Genomic DNA, 12339 nt, shown 5'->3' with positions numbered 1-12339 from the left:
ATTTTTAACTTATAATCTATTACATATGTATCCCAACTAAAAATGCGTAAGTAAAAGTAAAGTATGTTTGTTACCTTTCTCTTCACGCGTTATCTATTGAAGCATTCCTTCTTGAAATTGAAGGAAATAGGATATTTTATCCCGGTAAAAACTATAGTTCCTGTGGAATTTGCGAAAAACCTGTATCCTTTTGTAAGTGGCGCTAAATTTTTTAAATCGAAGCTGTAATTCAAATAAAAAGCCATATTGTAAAAAAGAATATATTATTATGCAAATCAATACAATTGTAAATTAATTGATCTTAGTAATTGCTCTAAAACTGTCTTCTTATACTTATGTACGCTTCTTCTTTTTCTTACTCTTATTCTTGCTGGTCTTGTCCACATTCCAATACCAGAACAGTTGCAAGACTAGCGCGCCATTGGCTGCAGTTGAAACGCAGTATGTGAGAATGATTATGAAGTCCCCAGTCTCTTGAATAGAGGTGAATATCCTGGCAATACTGCCACCAAAGAGCAGTAAGCAAGTTATGGCAGATAGTTGGCCAGTACTGCCGTTTTTGTAGTTTGTCACTACTTGGATTGTCTGAAAAATTTAAAGCACAAGATTAGTTATAGCCAAAGTGAAAAGTCTGAATCTTGTGTCAGTTTCCATTGGGACAAGAAACTAGTATAATAATGCACTTAAAGCTACAAGCTATTTCAAATAGGTAACTTCTGCAATTTCACGGTCTTAGCAATTATGAATGCTCTAAAAAAAATTGGTTTTTGTTTTGTCTTGCTGTGATGTATGGGAGATGACCCAGATATCATTGAAGGCTTTCTATACACTTCTATCAAAAGATTCAAAATACCGTTTAAAAGATGCACAAAGCAACATTTTTGATAAATAATGCATGAGACTGGTTTTCACTAATTAACATAACAATCCTATTTCATTTTGAAGCATATTAAAAATGTTGACTACCTTTGGACTTTGCTTTACTTGTACAATTACAGAATAGGCAAAGATTTAGATAAAGTCATTATCATTGTAGTTATATAAATATTGATATCCAATACATGAATGTGGACATTTATATGCTCACAGCGCAAACTGTGATTGTATAGTTATAATGTTAAACTAACATTCAAACATCCCAATTATTTAGTTAAAAAAATGATAATAATATACTGGATGCTACAATGATCTTAACAGTGTTACATAGTGTATAAAACTGCATAAATACCTTAGCTATCAAAATGATGGGTACAGTGGCAGCCTGCATGGACCAAAGAACATCAGTAGGTGTGTAACCACTTATCAATGAAGATACAGCTCCGGTGTACACTCCTAGAAACACTGTGGCCAGCCCTGAAGAGCCTCCATAGTGCAAGACTAGTGCAGCAATTATAGCAGTCTGAATTGCTAGGAATGTTCCTTCACCCCATGCACTGCAAACAAAGTGTGATATTAACAAAGTTATATAATAAGATAGAAAATGTATTATGTTTTTAGTTCTCATCCAAATGATTGGTGGTCATACTTCAGACCATAGTTATTTAGGATCAACTTATGTGTCCCATAATGCAATAACATTTCTTCAATATAAACATATAATAAGGGTTAGGTTCAGGAAGCCAACCAAAGCTCCAGATACTTTTAATGGCATTAAAGTTTTACTGAGATTCATAGGAACTGTAATTCCATAGAACTGATTTCTATTTTTGATGGGAGAGACATATGTACCTAAATGGAAAGCCCATGACATAGCTATATGCAAAGTTTGCAGTTATTCCAAATAATTCCAGGCAAACACCATAAAAATTAATGCCTTCTGCACTTTTGCTGTTGAGGATCTTCAAGATTTGAGGTACTTTCACCAATATAGACCCAGCTATAATGCCGATACCAAGGCCTTTGCTTAGTGTTGTTTTGAAGCATGGTACTGAAAAGATATTAAGTGAAAATTAATAAGATTACTAGTAATGGAATAAGAATGTTTTATATTACAATGATTTCATTTTCATGCAATCTCATATAGTTTTAAATAAATGTAATGTATATAATCACCGTCGAGAAAGTTGTACTTCGTGAAATACTCTTCGTAACATTCTGGTGACAATAACGATAGCAAAAGACCTTTGAGAAATTCTGCAGCCATATTATCATTTAATTCAAACCAAAAGTTTTTATTTAGTTAATGAAATCTACTTAAACATAACTTCGAACAGAATACAAAATAGGTAAGAAATACCGCACCATCGGCAACCAGTACCTGAAGTCCTGAAACGAACGAACGAAATATTCGTAGACGAAGTGTTACCAACCTTTACCAAAATTTTGATAAATTTATAAAACTTTTAGCTCTGTCTTTCATGTAAAGGTTATAGACGACTTCTTCCTCCTGGTGTTCCCGGTCACATGATGTGACAAGAACTCGGAAGGCCCTTTGAAAAAGCAAGTCAGGTTAACTTAAACACTAAACAAAACGATTCTTATCCCATCTGATACCTATAGCATAAGTAGGTACCTAGAGCATGACATGCAACATAGAATAAAATTTCGTGTGATATATTGGCGTATTCCTTTTCTCAAGAGATGGAGTGGTTATATTCTTAAGTACCGGGAACCACATGGCTCGCACTAAAAATAAAGAGAAAAGATATGTATGTTCGTAACGAATAAACTCAAAAACCACTGATCTTTTGTACTGACTGGAATTTTGTACACAGGTAAAGTAAACCTTTAGAAATAATATAGGCTACTCTTTTTCTAAAAGATGTCACGTGAGAAGTCCCGCGCAGAAATTTAAAATTTTAAAGTAAATTTTTCATAATTGTTTTATTGAACTTTAAGTGGTAGTCTTAGTTCGAATATAAAACCTTGTCTCAGAGGCTGACACAGTGCACACTGGTACTGAATGCTGTGCTGAGCCACTTTAGTAGAATATCACCTTTTTCATAATAAAAGTCCCTAATTTTGGGTACAAAATCCCTGAGTTGGCAACTGGTGAGAGATATCGATTCATGGTCGTATCGATTTGCTTTGACAATTTGGCAATACTTAACATTCTGACAATGACAGTTTAATTCCACGAAGCAATAAAATTGTAGGCTGTCTGAAGGAACCTTCCTTATGAGATCATTGCGGTTCCACAATTTTAGAAAATGTAGGAATGAATGAAAGAATGAATGATTGATTGGCTTGGCGAGACTGAATTTAAATATGGCGACGGCTCAATTGTCACATTGAAACAAAATAGGTTTACTCTTGCGGGCGATATTTAGTGTAATACATTAAATTAATTCCATTCATTTGATGTTGTAAAAATGGGCCGATCAAGGTCTCGGAGTAAGTCGCCTAGGCGTCACCACAAAAGCAGTAAACATTCGCGAAAGAAGAGCCGATCTAAGGATCGTTCTTCGTCAAGGAGTAGGAGTTCCAAACATGCCGAGAAATCAAGAGAACGGAGCTCTAAATCTAGGTAAAACATTTGCTAAAAGATTGTATCTATTTAATGACGTAATTCTTTATTTATTCATCTTTAATAATTTTTAACTTTCAGAAAACGTTCCCATTCCGTGTCGTCGTCCAGTAGCAGTGTTGTGTCTTTCGAAGGCAGTAGAAGTCGTAGGAAGAAGTCTAAAGGTCGCAATAAGATGGATGAGGTAGACAGACTTGCGGAAATGGAGAGGCAAAGACGTGTCAGGGAGGCAGAACAGAAGGTAAGAACAACTAGAATTTAGATCTTTAAGTACATATATAAACAAAACAAATATAACAACTTCACTCCTGTTGGATATTGTGAATCTGTACAAAATATAAAAATAAAGTTAGTTTACATTCCGCTCTAACTGTTCAACAATATCACCTGCTTAACTATATGTATAAATAGCTTGGTACAACATTGAATACATATATTGTGTTATAGTTAGTGCTGTTTACATGAAAGAAAATTAATAATTTAATATTTCTTTAATTTGCAGGTTGTTGAAGAAGAGGCTGCCAAAAGGATAGAGCTTCTAGTTAAGAAGCGAGTTGAAGAAGAGTTAGAGAAAAGGAAGGATGAAATCGAACAAGAAGTGGCTAAAAGGGTTGAAGAGGCCAAGCGCAAGATGGAGAAAGAGATGATGGAAGAATTGGAACGGCAGAGAGAACAACAGCGCCGAGAGGAAGCTGCCCGTCAGGTAACTGGTGCATTCTTCTACCAGTCATGTGCAACAGCAATCCTGAACACATTGCTCTTACACATGACCCTCGCCTTGCGAGGAACCTTGTCAGCACCTTATAAACACACTAAGTGTAAAATCAAATGTTTTTTACCAACATTTTATTACAAAGTAACTAATGAAAGTATTATTTCGATCATGTTAAAGGTCCAGTCAGGTGTAGTTCGAGTGCTTACAAGAATTTTGTTGTTAAATTCTTTTTACATTGTCACTCACTGCCGCTGAGGCCTGTTTTAAATTGACATTCCCACTACATGCATGTCATTCACATCAATGAAGCGGACTTATGTTCTGCAATATAGTAATACTGCCTTGAAGGCGACTGGCTAGCATTTTAAAATTGTTCGCTTGACTGTGCTTGGCAGTCACGTAGTCTATAAGTCAGGTCAGAAGACTGATCAAGATCAACGAGCCGTAAGAATTTAATGGAGACGCAGCTTGAGGACCCGGTCGTGAATGATAAAGGTATTTCTTGAACCTATTTTTTGTATAACACATTTTCAGTTTGACAATAGGCAGTTTTCTCCTAAATGGTGGAGAATTTTATTGATATGATGATCAAAATATTGAAATACATGTTTTTTTAAGAACCTATAGGAACCTTATCATGACCTAATTTATTGTACACGATTTTTTTATTGTATTATTTTTACTGTTACAAATTATGGCTGTGTAAGAAATTTCATCAATGTATGCAAGAAAATAATTCACATAGTGATATTGGTAAAACAAAAACATGACAGAGTTTATTTTGCATACAATATTTTTATAGTTTCAAATGGTTTATTTATTTTTTGCATGTATAATCAAGTATTAGGTTAACATTGGTTTTCTGTTAAACAGGAGGAAGAAGCTCGTAAAAGGAAAGAGTTGGAGGATATCATGGCAGAAAATAATAAAAAAATTGAGGAAGCCCAGCGCAAGTTGGTGAGTATATTATATTTTATATACATTTAAATAAATGTAGTAGAATGTACAACAAGAGTTAATTAAGTACATAATATGTTATATTTCACACAACTATAATGGCATTTTTGTAACTGATGATGAAATTAACTAAAGTATTTTAAAAAAGACGGAGAATGATGTGTCTCGATTTTAAATGTCAAAGTAAGTTTGTAACCTCTTCACAGTTAAACCACTGAACTGATTTTGATGAAACTTTAAATAGTTTAGAACTTAAAAAAGGATATGGGCTGGGAATTTTAGTTTTTACGAGCGGAGCTGCGAACGAAAGCTAGTTTTTATTATATATACCCAATTATGCCTTGTTAATGGAAGTTTCATATATTTATTTATGTCACATTACAGGCTGAGGAACGGCTAGCGATGATTGAAGAACAAAGAAAAATGGATGAAGAAAGGCAAAAGCTGAAAAAAGAACAGGAAAAGAGAGTAAAGGAGGAACAAAAGAAAATACTTGGAAAAAACAACTCGAGACCAAAACTATCTTTTTCATTAAAACCTTTATAATGTAATAAGTACTTATTGCTGGAAAGAGAAATTCTTCAGAACTTAAAGTTGTTGTAAAGCATAGATATCAGATTATAAATCATTAACATTATGTTTTTATAAATTGAATGTACTATTTATGTCCTGAGTTTTGTAAAGAATGTCTCGTGTAGCCTCTAGCTAGCTAGCTATCGATAAATTTTTATTTCTGCAATACAATTATTATAAATCGGTAGTATTCTGTTCAAAAAATTCTGTCAGAAGTCTGCTATCGATTGGCAATATAAGACGAAACTGTAAAAAAATACACTTTACTTTTGATGGGGCAGTCCATTTTTGTTTTAACCATAAGGAAATGTTCTTTTTAGGGTTCTATCTATGACCGAAATGACGTATAGACGACAGACTGGCAATGGTATAGTAAATGTTTTTTTATTTATTGCAATTAAATGTGGAATAAAATGGTCTACCCCACTAGTCCCATTCAGTTGTCCCACGTTGGGAAAAGTAGACGATTTTTTCCAAGTAGTCCCATGGGACAAGTGTCATTAAAGTATGATAAATTTGCGACTTACAATTTATTACAAAAACTAAAATTGTGAAGCAGTTTTACTCGATATTATATTATTTTTAAGATCAAAAGCAAGTGCATTTATTTAGTAAATGAAATAATGTTGCTCATCACTACATATTATTGAAAAGATATCACAAATTGTATATTTTGTTAAGTCATCCAATATGGGTTAGCCACCCTTGCAAAGTTGCGGAGGTTAGACGGAAATCGCTTCGTGAAAAAACCACACTCACACAATACACGATTGTAGTCATAGGAGATGTGAGGTCGCAATTGGGACTAATTCTAGCAGATATTCTATTATCAGAACGAAACCTGGACGGATTGATAGATATCTATCTATTTAATTAATATTTTTGTGTATATATAGATACGTATTTAAGTCAGTGAAATAGTTTTTAAGCTGGTGTCAAATAATTGTACACTTGTTTAAGATGAGTTGAAATAAGCTTTTGGCTAAACCTGTGATCAAAATGCACGTTCAGTAACAAGTGCATATATGTATTGTGCTAGTGCATTCATAACATCTGTTGTCCGGTACGTAGTCTTTAGGAGCCATAGCAGTAACTTGCTACACCCATTTTTCATTAAAAAAAATGTTCTTTTTTTTGTGGTTAACCGGCTAATAGTTTTTGTTGGTTAACTGATTAAAAGATTGCTATGGTTTTAAAAGTTGGGTATTTAAAGTCTCAATACTATGTTGATATAAAATTATTTGCACGCAGATTTTGTAGTTATATATAGTCCTTATTGTATAATGCTTTATACCTTCACAAAAATTATCAGGCAACTGAATTTGGAATTCAAACAAATAATTTCTAGTGCTAAAGTTGTTTATATAAACTTAAGCCAAATAGCTGAACGTGGCCTATCAGTCTTTTCAAGACTGTTGGCTCTGTCTACCCCGCAAGGGATATAGACGTGATTATATGTATGTATGTATGTAAGTCGATAACATGGTTCGTGTAATAATTATTTTATAACATTTAGCATTAAGTCTATGTAAATATGTTTAATTTTAGCGTAGGATTATTCTGTCAGCGGTTTTTGTAAAGAGAAGAACAAAGAAACATTAAATTTTACAATTGGATATGTACGACCTGTTTTAGAATTGACAAAGTCGAGATTAACACCGAGAGAGATATTCTCTCCTTCTCTCTAATTTTATAAAGCAATGCAATGTAACTTAACAAAACAATTTAGCAATATAACTTTTCACATGGAAATATTTATATACCTTTTTTTGTTTTTGCATACATGAAATAACCAACGCCTCGTTCCCAGAGTGGTAGGCTGAGACTACATCTTTCACGCCACGATCCTTACTACCTTATTTCGCTTCATCCACTCATGCTTCAGCTTTCCTTGCGCCAGAACGTCCCTGATTTCATTAAGGTACGTTCGTCTAGGCCTTCCAACTCCATTTACCATTTACTACCATGTATATTTGCTTAGTCAACCTGTTTTCATTCATCCTTTCCAAGTTCCTATTGCCGTTACTATATCTTGTTTCACATCACACGCTGTTCCTTATCCCGTCACTCAATTTACATCGATCATACTCCTTATCTCACTTTGGCAAGTTAATATACTTTTCTACCATAAGATTAAGAATAGCTATTAAGTTTCCTATATATAACTCATTATAAAAGTGTGTCAATAAAAATGATTTTAAATCATGCACTATTCGCCCGCTAAACCATAATGTTGAGAGTTATATGTAAAAAAAGTGTGTGTTGTTTTACAAATATTAGTTAAGCGGCTATGGAAAGGTGTTTGTGTAAGTGATAAATACACCGTTTTTAAAAAGAAATTCGCTCACGCCGGTACCATAGCGTTAATTTAAATTTTTATGAAATATGTTAGGAAGTTTATCCGACTTGTCACACAAATCGAACATTCAGCAGACCGATTTGTATGGGAAGTCGTAGACGCATAGATTCTAGTTCTACTTTTATACTGCAACATATTATGTGGTAAACATTTTTTTCAGTCTTGGAGCAAATTCGTGTTCATTCTAATAAAGAACTAAATCATTAGTATTAATCCTTGATTTATTAAATAAATGAAGTCCACAAAATTTAAATAGTTTTATTTTTTGGCAGGTACTAATGTTATATTTTTTTAGTAGATCATTTAGTTGTTGTCAACATGATACAAAATAACGATAAAAATAAATCGACGATTTTTGCAATAATTTAAAGTTAAAAAAACTACTCGCCTAAGTACTCTTTTTCTTTCATATTTATAAAAGAAATGATTTTCATTGCCGCTTCTGGAATCTGTTTAGAACAAATTGATTGTTTATCATCATTGTTGGGAGTGCCCACTGCAAAATTGTTTTCATTGGGGAACGTCACGAAATTTAATATCTCGAAGTAACTTGCCTTACCCAAGGGTCCATCATCTAATTTACTAAAACTGAACGCTTTCTTCAAACTACCACTGTTAGTGAGACTGTTGGACTTGTCGAGCAAAGAATTGATGTCGGTAACACTATGCGTGCGGCTGGTTGCTTTCAGCGACGTCAAAGACGTGTTGCTTTGTATCGGATCCGATTTCTTACGGGACATACCCGATTTGTTGCTAATAGTGTTCTCAGAAGTAATCCTGTCCAGCAAGTCTCTTATTTGCTCTGTTATCACGGAAGCTGCTGCTGTCATATTCTCTTCTGACTCTGTAGTGTGAGTACATGTTTCTTTTTCTGCCTTTATTTCCCAATCCATGTCTTCCGGCTGTATCATAATATCTATGTCATAATAACGTTTCAACCTTTGGAGGACCATTTTCAGGTCTCTCTCTTTGCCTATATTGGGATCTTCATAGGACTCCTTAATTTCAATGTTCCCTTTATAGAAGTAGTCGTTCGGAAGTGCATGTCCTCTAACAAACAAATCAGCGGCGGTCCCATACCGGGGTATAGTCATGGGCTGGCGGTAGATGCATTCAAAATTTCCAGTAGATGCTTTTGGATTTGCAGCATGATCAATGACAACTAAAATGCGAGAAATTTTACCTAACTTTAGCAGAGGTTTTATTCATAGCTAATTTTCAAAAATTTTAGATCTATCTACATAAAAAGTTAACTATTATGTTTATAAATTGATTACAGTATTTAAAACTGTTCAAGACATCACTGTACTAACTTTTGGAGAGGACACCCAAACACAAGTAAGAGATTATAGCGTTCATCTCTCTAATTATATTTAAATGCGAAAGTCTGTCTGTCTGTAACGTTTCTCACTACTAAACTAATGGACTGATTTTTTTAATTTTGTAAGAATATTCATAGTGACTTGTCCTAGGTCAAAAATAAACTACCCTCAGGCTACTTTTTCGAGGCGCCGGACAAAAGCTTGTGTTTTATAGGTTTAAAAATGTGTAAATTAAAAGTAAGTTACCTTTGATAATATCTGAAATGGCAGCTGGACAAATTTTCGCAGTAACATGAGTGGTGTGGTTCAAATCTGGGCAAGAGTTGATTTCAATCAGCCAAGGTTTGTACTCTTTGTCCAGCACGAAGTCGCATCCGTACATCTCGAAGCGGTTCTTGCTAACCGATAGTGAATCTTGGCAACTCAACATAATACCGATAATAGATCTTTTCATCCCCGGGTATATTATCTTATCCCACACCTGATCTTTACCGACCTTTATTAAATAGTTCTTGAAGGTATCAAGATCCCACATATTTTGCTGAGGTAATTCTTTATGGCGGTCCAAACAATTCTTATATTTCCTTTGTACAGCGTTATTTGTAAGATGTATAGATTCGTGGTAATTCTTGAGATTGTATTTTTGGGAGCTAAACTTCAAGTAGCATTCAGTGTAACACCAAATAACAAGAGGATATGTGCTAGTCACCAGATAATATTGTCTTATATCAAATTTAGTGTCGTGAATCAGGAGAGGTTCTTCTAAAATATAGAGAAAAACAAAGGTTAGAAGTGTATGTGTGCCTAACAGTTTAAAATATAAATCTCTAATCTTTACGTACCTATGTATTTCTGAACAACATATTTATTATTGACCTTTTCTAATAAGCTCGTCATAACTCCTAATTTGGATGCCATTCTTATCCCTCGACCCCTGGAGCAATTAGCAGGTTTAATGATCCATATATTATGGCATCCTTCACAGCTCAACTGAGGTCGATATTTGTGAATCTCTCTTAGCAAAAATTTTGCATAACATAGATAAAGCTTTAATTTATTTTCTTCTTCCGCTTTAAAAACGTCTTCTTTTTCAATAATGCGGTAATATTTCTTCAGAAATGAATTCCACTGGCCCGAACTAACAGAGTTGAGGGGACGATCAATGTCTTTATTTTGCTTTCTATAAAGATATTCTTTACATCTATTCAATGCAAATATAATGATGTTTATGGACACTTTTCCTATATCGAGAAAAACGGGCTTATCATTGGCCACCATTGAGAGCACCCACTTCAACAAACTGGTGCAAGCAGTCATTTTATAATCCTTTATGAAGTCGTCTATTTCGCCCACTTCAGCGCTGTTGTATGTCCGAGGACAGTTCACTTCAGCGACATCATCGATATTAAACCAATAATTTCTTTTTATGGATGAACAAAGACCCTGTTTTGTAGTCCACAATGCATCAATTTTTAACTTATTTACCATAGTGGAATTTTCGTTTCTCATATCGATGGTGTCATTATCTTCGTCTTTCGTTTTCCATATAAAATTTGGAGTTGCCTTTTCAACCAAATTGGAGAGTAGCAGCCTCTCTAATTCCCCGTGTATTTCTGATTTCATCTTATATTTTCCGTTTCGTATTTGCGATAAGTTCATTCTATTTGTTGGTATCTTCTCAACCCACCCCCGTTCCAATAATGCTTTCCGGACAGGGTTGCAACTGCCGTATATAGAGAAAATCTTGTTTTGTTTCATAGCATTAAACGCGAGGGTTTTGAGTTTAATATAACGATTGGACCTAGATTGGCAGCTGCATATTAAGTAGCTCTTTTCTTTGGGGGAAAGCCCCGCTGGTTTGTACATACTTTGATAAGCCATCGGTACTTTGTTTCCTATTCTCGGGCAACCGAATCTGTTATAGGGGGAAAAAATTCGAGGGACACCTCCTTTGTCATAACTTTTAGTTCGAGTAGTCTGTGAAAAAGTTAATACAGGTAGTCAATTTAAAGCCCTAGAAAGGAATAACAAAATATAAGTATTAGTCACCTTTGTCGGAGAAACGCTAGGCGCCAGTGAAGGAGAATGGTTCGTTAAATTCAACTCTAACGTAGGATATGAATTAGGTGCAGAGGATTTCTGAAAAAATGATCTAATGATGTTTAATGATAGACATATTATACAAAATTAGCTTTTATAGTTAAAAATAAAAATAAAGGTTACCTTTTTCTTTCCAGAAGTTCGCTTTTTTATCGGCATTGTTGATTCAAGTCATAATTTTGGAAACTGAATAAAAAAAATTATTTGAGAAATATACTCAGGTAAAATCAGTGTTACGTGACTAGTAATATCGAAATAATTAAACAGTGGGTATCTTCTTTCTATAAAGGACTTCCTAAGCCAAAATCATTAAAATGACAATAAGCTAAAGTTCAAAGTTACCTACAATTTAGTCGGGTGTAGGTACTTAGTTCAACAGATACTTATGTTTTCCAGCAAGGGATTCATGGGCGTTTATTTGTTTTGCTTGCACTGAAGGTATAGAAACAATGTTAAAAATCCTTACTTTTCTATTCATTCTTCTATCTTCGCGATCTTGATTAACTACCGAGTCTGTAAACTCACCTATTCGTAGAATTTATCGTACGTACTATGTATACCTACCAAGATTTTGTTCAAATTATAGAGAGAGATTAACATTCATAAGAGAATTTTGTCTTCCCATCACTCACGTAATGATTCTTTAATTAGTAATAAGCCTGTCACTGTATTGAATTTCCATTAAGTTCTTGGTAAATTAGTATTCGTTGGAATAATATTTTTCTACAGGATTTTTTTTTGATTTTTGGAGTATTTTATTACTGGAAAATTTTGTATGATTATGACATTCCTGGCTTTCAATTGTGTTTGTTGACTTGACATGTCGTGTCATGATGATTAAGCAAGT

At 34.0% G+C, this 12339-nt stretch overlaps 3 protein-coding genes across 5 annotated transcripts; 1 reads left to right on the top strand and 2 right to left on the bottom strand.

Annotated features, from left to right (window-relative positions):
• Positions 1 to 246: 246 nt before the first annotated feature.
• On the bottom strand, positions 247 to 2285 carry LOC106143163 (mannose-P-dolichol utilization defect 1 protein homolog). Its single transcript, XM_013345180.2, has 4 exons — positions 2053 to 2285; positions 1729 to 1927; positions 1229 to 1433; positions 247 to 585 (listed from the first exon to the last, which is right to left on the bottom strand). Exons 1-4 carry the CDS (start codon positions 2141 to 2143, stop codon positions 334 to 336), a joined length of 747 nt encoding a protein of 248 aa, XP_013200634.1. The 5' UTR covers positions 2144 to 2285; the 3' UTR covers positions 247 to 333.
• A 910-nt stretch (positions 2286 to 3195) lies between these two features.
• Positions 3196 to 8307, top strand: LOC106143183 (UPF0430 protein CG31712). Of its 3 annotated transcripts, none has more exons than XR_001228885.2 (5): positions 3196 to 3466; positions 3548 to 3707; positions 3969 to 4676; positions 5055 to 5138; positions 5523 to 5577. XR_001228885.2 is itself a non-coding variant. In XM_013345205.2 (5 exons), exons 1-5 carry the CDS (start codon positions 3312 to 3314, stop codon positions 5682 to 5684), a joined length of 762 nt encoding a protein of 253 aa, XP_013200659.1. In that variant the 5' UTR covers positions 3197 to 3311; the 3' UTR covers positions 5685 to 8307. The 3 variants fall into 3 exon arrangements, 1 of the variants encoding a protein (XP_013200659.1); XM_013345205.2 differs by having other exon boundaries at positions 3197 to 3466; positions 3969 to 4169; positions 5523 to 8307; XR_009656945.1 differs by having other exon boundaries at positions 3969 to 5138; positions 5523 to 5586.
• Positions 8308 to 8450: 143 nt separating this feature from the next.
• On the bottom strand, positions 8451 to 11273 carry LOC106142982 (tubulin glycylase 3A). The gene is made up of 3 exons (XM_013344942.2): positions 10235 to 11273; positions 9639 to 10154; positions 8451 to 9232 (listed from the first exon to the last, which is right to left on the bottom strand). Exons 1-3 carry the CDS (start codon positions 11271 to 11273, stop codon positions 8451 to 8453), a joined length of 2337 nt encoding a protein of 778 aa, XP_013200396.2.
• Positions 11274 to 12339: the final 1066 nt, after the last annotated feature.

This window comes from Amyelois transitella, chromosome 2 (genome assembly GCF_032362555.1).
Source record: "Amyelois transitella isolate CPQ chromosome 2, ilAmyTran1.1, whole genome shotgun sequence".
In the NCBI taxonomy this organism is placed as follows: Eukaryota; Metazoa; Arthropoda; class Insecta; order Lepidoptera; family Pyralidae; genus Amyelois; species Amyelois transitella.
This window is presented reverse-complemented; position numbering and strand designations above follow the sequence as displayed.